The 14,706-nt window shown below is 45.8% G+C and overlaps 1 protein-coding gene across 1 annotated transcript in view; it reads left to right on the top strand.

Moving 5' to 3' along the window:
- Nucleotides 1-8,489, top strand: part of LAMC1 (laminin subunit gamma 1) — an 83,750-nt gene extending 75,261 nt beyond the window's left edge. Inside the window, exons 19-28 of the mRNA XM_009672839.2 lie at nucleotides 98-303; nucleotides 789-868; nucleotides 1,334-1,471; nucleotides 1,680-1,824; nucleotides 2,432-2,581; nucleotides 2,994-3,108; nucleotides 3,647-3,846; nucleotides 4,123-4,281; nucleotides 4,841-4,940; nucleotides 5,371-8,489. Coding sequence (XP_009671134.2) covers nucleotides 98-303; nucleotides 789-868; nucleotides 1,334-1,471; nucleotides 1,680-1,824; nucleotides 2,432-2,581; nucleotides 2,994-3,108; nucleotides 3,647-3,846; nucleotides 4,123-4,281; nucleotides 4,841-4,940; nucleotides 5,371-5,627 — 1,550 coding nt within the window. The 3' untranslated portion in view covers nucleotides 5,628-8,489. The remainder of the gene's footprint in view (nucleotides 1-97; nucleotides 304-788; nucleotides 869-1,333; nucleotides 1,472-1,679; nucleotides 1,825-2,431; nucleotides 2,582-2,993; nucleotides 3,109-3,646; nucleotides 3,847-4,122; nucleotides 4,282-4,840; nucleotides 4,941-5,370) is intronic.
- The last annotated feature ends 6,217 nt before the right edge of the window (nucleotides 8,490-14,706 follow it).

Raw genomic sequence — 14,706 nt, 5'->3', positions numbered from 1 at the left:
CCTACCCACATGTTGCCTACAGTGGTAAGCTGCTGCTGTAACTTCTCTTCCTGCTGTAATTAATTTTGCTTCCTCCATTTTATGTCATATGTTTCAGATGTAGATCAGGGCCTCATGGACCGTCTGAAAGACATCAACAGCACGCTAGTGAGTCAGCTCAGCAGGCTGCAGAACATCCAGAACACGGTGCGGGAGACAGAGAGCCTCGCAGAGCAAGCCCGGGAGCGGGTGGAGGACACCGAGGACCTGATCGGATTAGCTTCCACTATGCTTGAGAAGGCGAAGATGGCAGCTGACAACGTGGTGAGTGTGGTGGGGACACCTGACGTGATAGCGCAGTGTCTTCTCTTTCTGGGAGAAAACCTGTTTTCTGCGCTCCCTGCATATGCTGCTTTGCGCATTCGTGCGTGTGCTCTCTCTCAAAACAAGTTTGCTGTGGAGATACCTTTTCTCCTTCCCAAGATCATGGAAGATTAGTTTGGGGAGGATGGGTGGTTGATCTTTTAATTTTTTTTATTTTTATTTCTTTATTTTTTTGACTTTTAGCCCCTGCTCAAAGGAATCTACTTAAACCCTAAATAAAAAGCAAACATTTGATTGTGAGGGGTAACTGGTAGAAACCACATGGGCTTAAGGAAAATTGTATAGAGAAGTGAAAAGTAGGTCAGACACCTGTTTAAGCTTTTAGATCATGACAATGAATATTTAAAGTGTTAATGAATAAAAGATGGAAGAGCGGTGTTAAGAAATGTCTTTGTGTGTTTTTTGTTTGTTTGTTTTCCTTCCAGTCCATTACACCCCCGGAATCAAGTGGTGACCCTAACAACATGACTCTTCTGGCAGAAGAGGCCCGTAAACTGGCTGAACGGTAGGCTGTGGCAAGACATGATATTCGCAGTCCGCGTCAGGGCCCTGTTTTTCCCTGGAAAAGGGAAGTGCAATTTGATTTGCTTGATATGAGACACGCTTCCTGTGGCTGAATGGGAGACGGTTTGGCATTGTTTCTAATGATGTTCCATTGCTGTAGAGGAGGTGTAGTGGCCTGTGGTATGCAGCTGTACATCAGTAGGAATGAGGGCAAGCACTAGATCTCTGAGCTAGAGACGTGTAGAACTATAGCAGTGCCTTGCTGATATTGTGGGCACCGCTGAAGTAGCGACGCCCTTGGTTGCAGAGACTGTCTCAAACAACACCTCTCCATTGTAAATATTTTAGCTGCACAAATCTGGGTAAAAAAAGGAAAAGTAGGAGAAAACAAAATCTTAGAATTGAGAATAGAAGCTGCTAGTTCATAATTGTAATGGAATTATTTTTCTTTTGTAATGCTGTCTAGGCACCAGCAAGAAGCTGATGATATTGTGCGTATAGCCAAGGCAGCAAATGATACTTCCTCAGAAGCATATCAACTGCTGTTGAAGGCCCTGGCTGGAGAGAACCAAACTGCAAATGACATTGATGAGCTCAACCTGAAGTGAGTCAGTAACAGAAAGCAGGTTTTATTTCCAGGGTTTAGAGTAGAGTAGAGCGCTAAGATGCCTTATCTAACATTTATGCTTTGGATTTTGAGAGCTGTCTTTCAGTGTTTTAGCCTCTCTACTCCCTTAGTATTTTTAATTCTGCAGAAAAAGAATCATAGTGGTTTGTTATTTTGTGGGGTTTTTTTTTCTTTCCTTTTTTAGGTATAATCAAGCCAGAAACATTTCTCGCGATCTAGAGGAACAGGCAAACAAAGTACTTGCGGAAGCAGAGGAAGCTGGGAACAAGGCCTTGCAGATCTACGCTAATCTCACCAGTCTGCCTACTGTGGATTCCACAGGGCTAGAGGTAAATGAGTGAAGCATGATGCATAGCATGCCCCAAAGATCAGCGATGGCAAGCGTTAGAGCAGTGTGATAAGTCACTGACAAATGTTGTCTGCACTTTGTTAATGTTTCTCTACTTAAAAATAATCTGTGGAACTCTTGTCAGTATACTCACAAGGCACGTTTGTGTACCTAAGCTTTTACCTCCCTACCCAGCCCCCCCAGTCTGTGAAGGAAGGAAAAAAAAGGTCAAATGTCAAATTTGAAGGTCAATAAGAAAAGGTCAAATTTATCAAACATCTTGACTGGAACTGAAAAGTGCAAGAATTTCAGTCCCGTCTAAACTCTGTAGATTTATTCCCTCTCCTTTGCTCATGACAGCAGAGTAGATTTTTGTATGCACAAAGATGTTTCTATCCTCCGTCTTTGTACTGACCCTGGTGGTATTCAGGACTTTGAAAGCCTTGGTGATGCAGGGTTACAGTTCTAGTCATAAGAGAAGGGAACCTATCATAGATGCTGCCTGTTTTGAACATGAGAAACTACACAGTGGTTGCCACCTGTTCAGAAATTCTTTGATGTTCGTAATGTTCAGAAAATCCGCTTTTGTTTCTGATCTCCACATGCAGAATGAAGCAAATAAGATCAAGAAGGAAGCAGAGGAGTTGGATCAGCTAATTGCAAGGAAGCTGAAAGATTATGAGGACTTGAGAGAAGACATGAAAGGAAAAGAGCTGGAAGTGAAGAACCTCTTGGAGAAAGGGAAGACGGAACAGCAGGTCAGTTGTGTTTTTTGCAGACTTTTTCCCCCTGGAAAAAACAAAGGAAAGCAAGTAACTGACCAGATACGAAAGATTCGGTCTTATTCAATCTCAGCGCTGCTTATTACTTATGAGAATATTGAAAAGTAGGTCCTGGAGAGGAGATGCAAGAAGCTGGTAAAAACAGCGGCATTGAGGCTATATTTAGGGAGTTAGGGGTGTTTGCTAGGTGTGCCATCTTATTTGTATTCAGGGCAGTGTAAGTAAAGGAGCTAAATTTACATGGTTTCAGAGGAAGTGAACTTGAGGATGAACGCTGTTCTGTATTGCATTGGTGTTTCAGGCTGTTTAGGTGATGCATTTTGATATGCCGAGGTGGTCACTCTCAAGAGGATATAAGAATATGTTGATATATGTCATGTCTTTCCAGACTGCAGACCAGCTCCTGGCTCGAGCTGATGCAGCGAAAGCTCTGGCTGAAGAAGCTGCTCGGAAGGGAAATGGCACGTTAGAGGAGGCCAATACCATTCTCAGCAACCTGAAAGGTATAGGAAAAGAACTTATAGTGACTCGTTGAATTTGTTTGACCGGTCTGTCTCCAGTAGGGCATCTTGGCTAATGGTTCATGCTATTGCCAGTAGTTAAGCATTAGATGATTTCTTCTTGTGTGTGTGTCTTTGGAGGGTGTATTTTTTAGGGTTTTTTTTGTTTTTTCTTTTTTTAAGAAGAAACAGAAATCCTTTCAATGACCAGAAATGTACTTTTTGTGCAACTTCCATATTTAGCATCGGAGGACATTTGCTAGGGAGAGCTGCAAGCCTTCTTGTTCAGCAACTACTGCTGCTGGTTTTTTGCAGGATGCCGTGCGTGATCATTGCCTTTGCTTCATGGTAAACTTTTCATATACGCTGACGCTAATCCTGCCCTGAAGGGTATTAAGATAGCAAAGGTAACAGCACTCCCATATCCTAGTTTGCTTTCTTTCACTGTCATTTCAGGGTAGCATAGCCTGGGTAGCTTGGTCAAAGAAGCATCCCAAGGCTCTCTTGAAGTAAGCGGTGAAATTGTTTTGCCCTTTTTCAGATTTTGATAAACGAGTGAATGATAATAAAACAGCAGCTGAGGAGGCACTGAAGAAGATTCCTGCCATTACCCAGACGATAGCTGAAGCCAACAATAAGACACGCCAGGCAGAGCTGGCGCTCGGCAATGCTGCTGCTGATGCCCGGGAAGCCAAGGCTAAAGCAGATGATGCTGAGAAAATCGCCAGCTCTGTTCAGAAGGTGAGTCACTAGCAGTTTTGGAATCAGCCCTCCTGAGGTACTGGCATTTAATTGAGCCAATTCCTCCATTCCAGTATTTCCTGGTGCATGCATACACATTCGTCCTGCCAAGCTGCTGTGAGACCTACTGTTGTTGAATTGTATTTGAACTTTATATCCCATCAGGGAACGCAAAATGTGGCATGATAGGAAATTGGTGCATTATGATGAAAAGGGTTGAAGAACGTTCTGCACCTTCCCCACTTTTTTTGATCCTCTCCCCTGTGTTGACTGCAGAATGCTGCTGCTACCAAAGCTGAAGCTGACAAGACTTTCTCTGATGTGACGGGACTGGCCAGAGAAGTGGATGACATGATGAAGCAACTGCAAGATGCAGAAAAAGAGCTGAAGCGGAAACAAGATGATGCTGATCAGGATATGATGATGGCAGGCATGGTAAGTAGTTCTAACAGCTGACTGCAGTAGTGAGAAGGTACTGTCTCCTTACTATCCTGGAGATGGATTTTTTTTTTTTTTTTTTTCCTCCCCGCCGCTGCCCTCTTGCAAAGACAGCACTGCTTCCAGTTACTATTCTCTCTCTTCCAGGTTTTAAGTAGGGTGGAAAACATGAGACTAGAAAAGGAGTTTCTCTAGTAGTGTTAGCATAGGTTCACTGCTGGACTTTGAAAGCCAATTTTCTTAACGTAACACTTATCTTTTCTCTGAACCGAAACCTGATTGTAGCCCCAATGATTCCGTCGTTCTGATGTTCTCCTGCAAAATCCGGCCCTGTTATCAGGGAATCGCATCCCTCCTTATGGAAAACTGATGATTTGAAAGTTGTCTTTCTTCACCGGAACTCTTGACAGAGATCTTGGCACAGGAGTTTTATCATAGAGAGGAACCAGGGATACGTATGTGAGGCTTCACTGATGCGGCACGTACGTGAAGAGGGGAGGCAATGCTTTCGTAATCCCTACTGCCTTTGTTGTGCTGTCATTCTTTCTCCTTATAGGCCTCGCAGGCTGCCCAGGAGGCAGAAGACAATGCAAGAAAAGCGAAGAACTCTGTAAATAGCTTGCTTGCTGTCATTAATGACCTTCTGGATCAACTAGGTAAGACTGCTGCACTCCTGCCCTTACTTGGTTTCTGAATACGCATGCCTTGGAGTATTTTCTTGCTGCTTGACATGGAAGTAGGTGCAACTGGTTTAGCGCGGCTGCTTTGCTGCAGATGACATGCTAGGAATCAGATGGGTCCGTTAAGTTCTAGAGATCATGTTGTTGTGCTTTAGTTAGGTGTTTTTTCTGAGATCGCCTCAAGTTCGCAGAAGGGCAGCACTGAACGTTGCACAGCAAGCTTTAGGACCGTTGTTGAGGCACTGAAGGTATCACTCATTCGATTGGTCCTGTTTTTTAATGCAAGGATGGTCCGTTGAAGATCTCAGCCCGCTTGTCCGTAATTTGGGCTCTGTTGTGTAAGCACCGGAAAACTGTGTGTCAGAGGCGTTTTCATGGACTTCACTGTTTGTTTCTGGCTTTTCAGGGCAACTGGAGACAGTGGACTTGAACAAACTGAATGAGATTGAGGGTACCCTGAACAGTGCCAAAGATCAGATGAAAGACAGCGACCTGGACCAGAAAGTGTCTTTCCTTGAGAGAGAAGCCAGGAAGCAAGATGATGCGATACAGGCCTACAACAGGGACATTGAGGAAATCCTGAAAGACATTAGCAACCTGGAAGACATCAAGAAGACCTTGCCGTCTGGCTGTTTTAACACCCCGTCCATTGAGAAACCCTAAGGGTGCACTGGGGGTGGGGGTGGGTTCCCCCAGTGACTGGTGGAGCAATTGTTTGGCTATGGAGTGCCTTAACACATTACCTTCTTCAAATCCCCAACTCTTTGCTGCTCGCAGTCACAGTTTTCTTTCCAAATCAGGATAAGTTGAAAAGTTTTAAAAGAGAAGCAAATTAAATATCCGTCTTTGGGCATCAAAGGGGTTTTATATAAATTGTCTTCCTGAGCACTCCACCTTTGCCCCTTTCTCAGACACGGTTTCCCTTTGATTAGCATAAAGATGAAAGATGTTCTGGACTCTTTATACTATGGTTCGGAAATAACCATGTGAGCTGTATACAACAAGGCAAAACTAACTCTACTTTCTCTCCTCTCTTCTCCCCTCGACTTTATGTAAAATCCTTGGTCCCAGAGCGCTCTGTTCCTATGAAGGAAGGGGGTTGGCTACCAAAGTATTACTGTAATGGCCAGTATAGCTGCACTCATTCAGATCCCTTTCCTCCACTTCTAACCCTGTGAATTTTTTTTTAAATGTTAACTAGTGGCCAATCAAAAGCATTGGTAGCCTTTTAAAAAATATATTCTAAGCCGCTTTCTGAAATGCTTTCTATAATGATGCATTGCTCTGAGAAAAACGCAGCCTCTGAGAGGAGCGTTTTGGGAAGATGGGATAATAAGATGGAGTGATAGGACTTGCCAGCGCTACTCTTGGCCTGTGGAGCAGAAATGTTACGTCCAGTCTGTAAGCAGCTACCTGTCAGGTAGTCCAGGCTGAGGAGTCTGCAAGTGATCAAATGAGTTCCCATCTGTAGATGTTGCGATGGAATTGCCAGAGGATCTTTTTAGAACAGAAATGACTAATTGACAGATTTTTTTTTTTTTTTTTAAAGCAGCAGAAGTCTAGCTTAAAAAAAAAAAAAAAACCTGCCATCCAGAGAGCTCTGACAGCTGGCCTGAACTTTAAGTTGAATGTCTTCGGGTGGGGAGAAAGAGGGTTTGAAGATGTAAATGAAGAGGTGTTTGTCCCCGTCTTCTTCCTGGAGGAGGATAGTAGCATTTTTATTTTTTCTGGTGTTCATCTTGCCTTTTGTCCGTTTTTAACCTGATGGAAAGAGCCAAAGTTTACTAGTGCCCTTCTTTCTTTTTACCTGCAGATCACCTGGTCATCTTAAAATACTGCAGCACAGAGAGTTCAGGCCTCGCTCTGGTGGCAATTCTGCACTCACAGTACTTCACATAGCTACTACTGCCTCCCCTGTAGAGTTCTTCTCCAGTTAGTGTCTTCCATTCCCAGCTACTTAATCTGTCTTGTTGGGACGCAGTGGTGGGGAAGCTTTCACTCCTCCTTTTAACCCTCATCTGAGAAGGGAACACGCTCTGCAGTTTCCTCGTTAGTTCCAGTCGGACAGCCCCATCTCTCTCCTCTTTGAGATCCAATATATATAAATATATATATACTTAAACACTATGCAACTTTGTACGTTTGCGTAGCGGGGAAGAAATTATTATCTGACACACACTGGTGCTATTAATTATTTCAAATTTATATTTTTTGTGTGAATGTGATTTTTTTTTTTGTTTTGTTTTTTATCATGATTATAGAGTGAGGAAGTCTCTTTTGTGTGTGTGTGTGTGTATGTGTGTGTGTGTAAATATACTCAGCCATATTTCCAGAGTGGCACAGCCTGTCCTCCTCTCCGTGCTTTCCCCCGTAACCATCACATCACATGCAGCATGTATTACTTCTGTCGTCTGTTCCTTTAGAGCTAGGTATCCCCCCTACCTGGGCTCCCGCTCCCTTTCCTCCCTCATGTTCTCAGTGTCTATTTTGTGTGGTATTAGCAATAACCAGCTTGCCTGTTGATGCAGTCAAGTGATGGGCCGCTCCCTGGCCTTCCTTCCAAAGCCAGCCCCGGACGCCCGACAGACCCTGAAGCGCGTAGCTCGTAGGAACCGGTTCTGTGGGTCTCGGTTATGGAAGTACTGTTACGCTGATGTATGTGGGGTGGGGGGTGGCTGTGGGTTTGCAGCTGGACTGTGAGGAGCCGCAGCGCTGTTTAGAGGCTAGACCCAATGTTGAGGTGATCCGAGAACCGAATTTGGGATCTTCTTAATACCACTGTGGAAGGAATGAGAACTTAGTGGGAGGCCTAGTGCGTTTTCCCAAACAGTGCTGCTGGACAGAGGTGGGGGAGTGTTTCCAGCAAACCCTGTATCTCTCTTGTGCCCCTTTTCCTTTACCAAAAACTGACTTGGGATTATCCCCCTGCCTGTGAACACGCTTAGTACCACCCTTGGAGGAGAGTTTACCTGTGTTCACCTACACTTGTGGGACTTTCACATCAGTATTTCCTGGCTGGCTGCTCTGGTCGCATGGCTGTCTCCTAACCATGTCACCTCTCTGCCAAGGCTGTGGGAAGAGCAGACGCGAAGACGCACGCATGCCCTGGCTGACCTCAGGCCTAAGGTTTCCTGCTCTCCCCTCCCCCCCCCCCTTTTTTGTCTTCTTAAGCTGTTTTTAACAGAATTTTATTTTTAAATAAAAAAAAAATCTTTATAAGCAATCTCTTAATCACTACTGCATTACAGCCATTATTCATTGTATAAGTCCAGTTATTTCTTTACGTAATGTGATGATGAGACAGCTGCTGATGGAGTGCTAGATGTCGCAGAGAACATGTGACAGTTCCTTCATCACTTTATTCTTGACTGTGGCCCCCTCAGTATGTGCCTTCACTTCAGCTTTTTGCCTTAATCTGTGGTCTTGCTGTCTGGGGCGGTGAACAAAATGCAACACCTGCAGTTTTTATGTATAAAACAGTATTTCTTATTTATAATAAAGTCTGAATATTTGTAACCCCTTATACCTTGGGATTCTTTGGAGTCTTGCTTTGTGTGGAAGTTCAAACTGATGTGGGTCTGTCTCAGTTGTAAGATTTGCCTCTTGTTCGAGTAGTCACTTGGGCTGGACGCAGCTCTCCTGTTCTTCTGGAGCTATCTTAACCGACAGCTTTTAGGAAGAAAATCTAAAGTTAATTATCTCACGTGGAAGGAGAGAAGTATGTAGCTTCGGCCTCTCTGAGGACAGCAGTAATGACGAATCACTCGTTGCCTTGGTTGGGCACTAAGGGCTCTTTGTTGCAGTTGCTGTGTTCCCTCTTCTGTCTGATCATATGCTTGCTCGTGACTCACATTTTCTTACTAACTGGAATGGGAGCCTCCTCTTCTCGAGGTAACGTTTCAAAGTTTGGGCTTTTGTTCCCTGCTGGGGTTAGGGTGGGGGCTTCTGTCCATCGTGGATGAGAAGATGCAAGCGCTCTGCTTCCCACAAAGGGCATCAGAGGTCTCCCTTGCCCAACTTGTGGCCTTCCGCCACGTAGGTTTGGTATTTATTCACCTGGTCCAAATCTTTCCCTTGTCTGGAAGAAACTGGGGGAACGAGTAGGAGAAGGGAGGAGAAAGAAGTGATTTGCAAATTCATGCAACTGGTTGCAAATGGCCATAGTAATTATGATTTCTCTCCATGGCTAATAATCCAATTAATTTTATGCTGCTGTTTTTTCTAGTGCTTAAGAAATAAGAGAATATGTTGTTACTGCTGATACTATTGAAGCTGAGCTGTTCTCAAAAGAAGTGGAAGATCAGAGGTGTGTTTCATTATATTGTAAGGGTAAAATCTTGTCTCTTTTCAGGTGAACATACCGAAAAGCAAGGGGCCCCTGCAGTGTAAGGACTGCCTATTTCTGAAAGGAAGGGGAAAAAAGAACATAAATGAAGAAGCTTAATTTTCTCTAGTAAGAAATGCCGTGAATCTGGATACTCTGTTCCATTGGTCCCTTCTGCCAGAGCAAGTTTCTCAGTTGAGCAAGTTTTTAATGTCAGGACGGATTATTGCGATAGCAGACTATGTAGTTTTGAACTCAAACTGATGTCTTATAGTTGCAGACTGGATTTATTTGCCTCAGCAGAGGAGAACGCATGTATCTTGCTAATTTGCATGATAGCTAACCTCTTTTTAATTGTTATTTTCTTTTTTGTTCTGTTTTATCTTTAATTAGAGTTTGTCTAAGCTTCAGTTGTAGGCACAATGCACACTTAAAAGGCTAAGCCTCACCAACGTGGGGCTGTAAAACCACAACGCAGTAACACCACTTTTTCACATCCTGGTCCAGTTAAGACCTGGGAATGCATTGGTGACAATTGTAATTGCTTATGAATGTGCTTTATTTAAGGTGGCTCTTTTCTCCTCTTGTTTCTAGTGGCTTTTCTCGTTGTCCAAGTTAAACCTCCATCACTTTTCATGTGCGCTCTGGAGAACTGAGGAGACTCCCAGCAGGAAAGGGGGTCCCAGAAAGCAGTTGGCAATAGCAAGGAAGTGAAGTGAACAGAGAGGCATCAGTTACTGGCCAGGGTCTTTGCAGCTGAGGTAAACGTGTTTGATTGTCCTGGGGTGCTTATCCCAGCAAAGTGGGGGAGAGCTTCTCGAGGAGGAGGGCTCGGGGACTTCATGGGCCGCCTGTAGAGGCCCATGTTCAGAGGACCTGATCTCTCGGGGCTGGTGAGCCAGGTTCTCTCTCACTTTTGGGGAGCAGGAGGTATTGGCAGGAGATTATCACGATGGAGGTGGCTGCCTGAAGGAGGCAGGTCTGGTATGTTTAGGTGTATCTGAGGATGGAGCAGAGGAGACACGGCTGTGGAGCGCTGAGCTGGCAGTGTCCTGTCCCCCCCCCCCGTGCAGCCATGGCATATTGTATCCACGTGTTTCTAGTTAGCTACTGGACTGATACCTCATCCTCAGCGTGCCTCTGTCCTGCGAAATGTCAGGAATGCTGTGCAAAAATCTCATCAGCGTCCCACCAGAGCCCAGCAGCTGCCATGGCAGGGGGAGGAATGCAGCGGAAAGGAAATGCGGCCTTCCTTTATCTTCCTGCGCGTTGTGTTTGCGCGCGTGTCTGTCCCTCGCTCCTGCAGGCAGGGCATAGGTGAGGCAAGGCCAGACGTGACTGTACTTCCTTGCTCTGCTGACACCTCAGCCGCGGTCTAGTCAGACAGGCCTGCCTCGCTTGCTCACCGCAGTTACCTGGGGAGGGCAGCGCTCCCGAGTGATCTGCTGTGGCCCCGAGGCAAGGGGATTTTACTTGGTCCTGCGCGTGGAGAAAGGCAGCCCTGTGGCTGCTGATCTTAGCAGGGACGCAGTCGCTGTCTTGCTTGTTTAGGAGAGCCTTTTAATCTGAGCCTGCCCGTTTCCCTGCCCTGTAACGCACGGGGGATTTTTAGCAAAGGGTCACGGGTTGATTCTCGCAGGCTGCGTTGCCGCTTTCCTGGGGTAAGCGATATGGGAGGGCAGGAGAGCCAGGCTGCTTGGCGCTACTAACTTAGCAGCAGTATTTTCATGCCTGCTGGTCTCAGGGGGAAATTAGAGGGGCTGGGACCTTGCTTAGTATGTTATAAATGCTGCTGGCAGAATCTTTAGTTTCAGTATTATTCTGTGCTTGTTCTTCTGACTGCTGCTGTCCTATGGGAGCAGTGAGGCAGCCTGCCCTGGCGAGTGAGAACGAAGTCCTGGGGGCCTCGCAAAGCCTGTGGCTTAATTAGCTCTGCGTCTGATTGCTTTGTGCGGCCTTGGGCGAGGTGAGGGAGTTTCCCGCTCCTAAACAAGGTCCAGCATTAAAACACTCAGAGAACCGGGCATGTTTGCTCTACCCCCAGCTGTTCGACCATGATATAACTGGCTATCAAAAATGAATGTAAAAGCACTGCAGGTGCCAAAGGACAATGTCTCATGAAGGAAGCTCGCGTGTCCCCGAGAAGGGAGTTTTTAAAGGATGAACTTAAAATACTGCTGTGTGTTTTGCTATAAAGTGGATTCTTTCTAGGGCAAGCATCTGAATCATCTTAGGATAATGCTTTATTGGGGAAATATCCCAATATTATGTTGGGAAAATGCTTTATTGGGAATATTGACCTGGTAAAGGTGGTTCTACGTGCTGGCCCTAAGCCTGCTGGGAGAAATCCGAAGCAAAGGCAAACCAGAGACTGAAGTCCGTGCTTTATCACTAGGCTCTTTGTTCTGCAATGTCAACAGGACAGGATCTCTAGTCTTCCATATTGAGGAAGTCCAAGATGACAAGATAAAATTCTGTTGCCAGACTAAAGAAAATTCCTTATTTTCTTACTCCTTACGCACACACATGCACACGAACACGTACTCACAGTGCAGCAGTCACTGGAAGGAAAGCAAGCAAACAGAAATAACTCAAGATAAGCCACTTCTCGGTAAACACTGAAGGAGAAACAAGGCCACCAGCAAAAGTAGCCCAGGGACCAATGTTTTAAGAGGACGTTGTGGTTTAGAAAGTCCCTCAGGGAGAAAGGTTTGGAAAGGCTTGAGGGGCTGTGAGGGGCAAGCTGAAACATGAACACCCACTGCGGGCAGACGGAAGGCTTAAATCTGCCTTGTTTACAGCTGGATAGTTCCTGCCTTTACCCTGGCATCACTTGTCTATCACGAGCAGCTAAATGGTTTTCCTGGTCACATCGACTGAAAGCAGTGCTACACTTCAGCGCCTTCAAACATCTATCAATTGCTCCTGGCAAGTATCAACTAAATTCAGATTATTTTATGGATTCAGGCTGTCTTTGGAAAAATGATTAATTCAGCCATGACCACGTCCACAAAGTTTTAACGTTTCAGCCTCTGCTGCGGTCTCCCTGCGGCAGCAATTTTAGTTTTTGTAGCCCCATTATAAAGAATGAGTGTAGGGCATTTTCAGGACACCCTCTATTTGGCAGATTAAAGGGGAAGTGCAGGCCCAGGTTGTTCACTGAAGTAATGCAGTTTCATTATAATACCTGATGAATGCCGCTGTTTTTCATGCCTTTGTATACTCACCATAGCTTACACTTTCCTTTACTCTAAAAGGTAACACTTCAGTTACGCACGTTTTCGAGTCCATTTCTAAACAGTGTTGCTATAACGATGGTCCTGATGGGCAATATTCTGTTGGGGGTAGCAGGCATCAGTTTGTTGTGGATCTAGGCTGATTAGAAAATCAGGGCCTAGAATAATACATTTTGGATAGTGTCATGCATGTGGGCGTACAGCTTTCAAAGGTAACCTTGAGAATGGTGGTAGAGAATGACGAGGAACGACTAAGCAGAGAAAACATGCAGAAGTGACTAGACGGGTGGGATGTGTCAGTGTCTTGTTTGTAGAAGCAGAGTGAGAAGTGGGGTGATAATAGTGAGGCATGAGGAATAACTTGGAGGAGCCAGAGGGGAAATGGCAGCTCTTGAGAAAACCTTCCTGATGGTATGAGCTGGTCTTCTGAGGAAGAAATCGTTGAAGAACTTGGGTTGTTCAGAGAAAGGCTGGGTAAGGTCCTGGAGGACTGCGGTAATGACAGCGCTGCTGACAGGTGGAAGGAGAGCAGTTCCTGTGTGTCATCAGGAAGGAAGCAGGGGAGGTAAGGAGGCAGTTTGATGTAAATGATATATGGAAGATTCTGTACGGCAGAGTAGGTTACGCGTGTTTTGTTGAGGAACAAGCAGACCCATAAGAACTCTGCCAAAGCAGTGGGAGCACTGTAAGTATTTTTGTCTCACTTGAAGGAAAAAAAAAAAAAAAAATCAGATAAGGAAATCTTTTGTGCCAAAAATCAACACGCCATCAGCACGTTAGCGAAGCTGGTTTCCTTGTTGTGAGCTATATTAAGATCCGGCATGTGCAATTAAAAGGAAAGGATCTGTTTATAAAAGATAGCTGAATCAATCAGCAGAGGGAGGTAAACTTGGCAAAAAGAGAGTTGCAAAAATGTGGTGAATTCAGGCTGGTTACACCCATGAAATCACCATGGCACTGCTCCCAGCGAGGAGCTGCAGAGTAAAGCTGTGTGAGTCAGCGCGAGGTGTAGGACTGTGTGGAGGCTATGGTACCCAACAGCTTAAGATACAGCTTAGGAGATTCAGAAGGAGACTTACATGTTGAATACCCCAGCCAGCCAGGTCGGCGAGTCTGTTAACCCTGAAACAAGGAGTGCATCAGCACGGTTCTGCCTGCGGGTTGATTTCAGTCCCTCGTGGACACGGTCACCTGAAAGGTAACCGGTGGTGGATTTGAGGTAAACTCGTTGCACTTTATTTCATCTGAACGTGTTTGTGGATCACTGGATTTCACTTTTGACAGCACACTTCTGACGGTATTCAGGGAAGACGCTGTGAGGTAGCCCCTGGGCCCACCCTTTCCTGCAATCAGTCAGGATTTCCTGCTTTGCCAGGCTTGTGGAAGTGCCAGCATCTCGCTTACTCTGCGTGTTTGGCCGTATGCAGGGACAGGAGGACTCATGTCTTCAGATCTGCCTCTCTGCACGTGGAAGTGGTCACAGCTCCTCCAGGGCAAAGGGCAGGAGCAGAATGGAGTTACCCTTTGGGTCTCATGTGGCCCGTTCACCTCCCTTGAGGCCAAATGCTAAGGGACCTGGTGCTCTGGAGCCTGGGATCCTAATCCTGGCTCTGTCAGCAAGCTCAGGCGGGTCTTTTCCCCTCTCTGTCCCCGTTCCACATCCTTTTTCTAGCATAGGAACGGTCGTACCAGGTCACGGAAAGCACCCACCTGAACGAATTTTCTCTCTCAGTTGCCTTCAGAGAAGTTAAAACTGGCAAATGTGTGTGATACCTCCCTTGACAATTGCAAACCTCCACCCTATTTCAAGATTTGAGGGTTTCCTGAACCTGATGAGTTTATCTCATAAATCCTTTCAGATCTCTCTTCCGAGTCCGTGTTCGGTCTGTCCTCCAAGGCTTTTTGGGTCCCCAGAGTCCCACTGGTCTGTGCCCAGCTGTGTAAAGAACACCTCTCCTCGTCCATTAGGTTGATTGGATGGCCCCTAACTGTTGTGTATGAAGAGACCGTGACCAGTCAGTCCCTGTCCACCCTCCTCGGACTGCTCGTGATTTCCTCGCGTTTCCCTTCCTCGCTCCAGGTAAGCTGTGTGCGTGCCCGGACAGCGCTCTTCCCAAGCGCTGCCTTCCCCAGGGAGCAGCGGCAGCTCCGTGCCCTGCCCTTGCAAGAAGTGACATCAGAT

This window comes from Struthio camelus, chromosome 8, assembly GCF_040807025.1.
Source record: "Struthio camelus isolate bStrCam1 chromosome 8, bStrCam1.hap1, whole genome shotgun sequence".
In the NCBI taxonomy this organism is placed as follows: Eukaryota; Metazoa; Chordata; class Aves; order Struthioniformes; family Struthionidae; genus Struthio; species Struthio camelus.
This window is presented reverse-complemented; position numbering and strand designations above follow the sequence as displayed.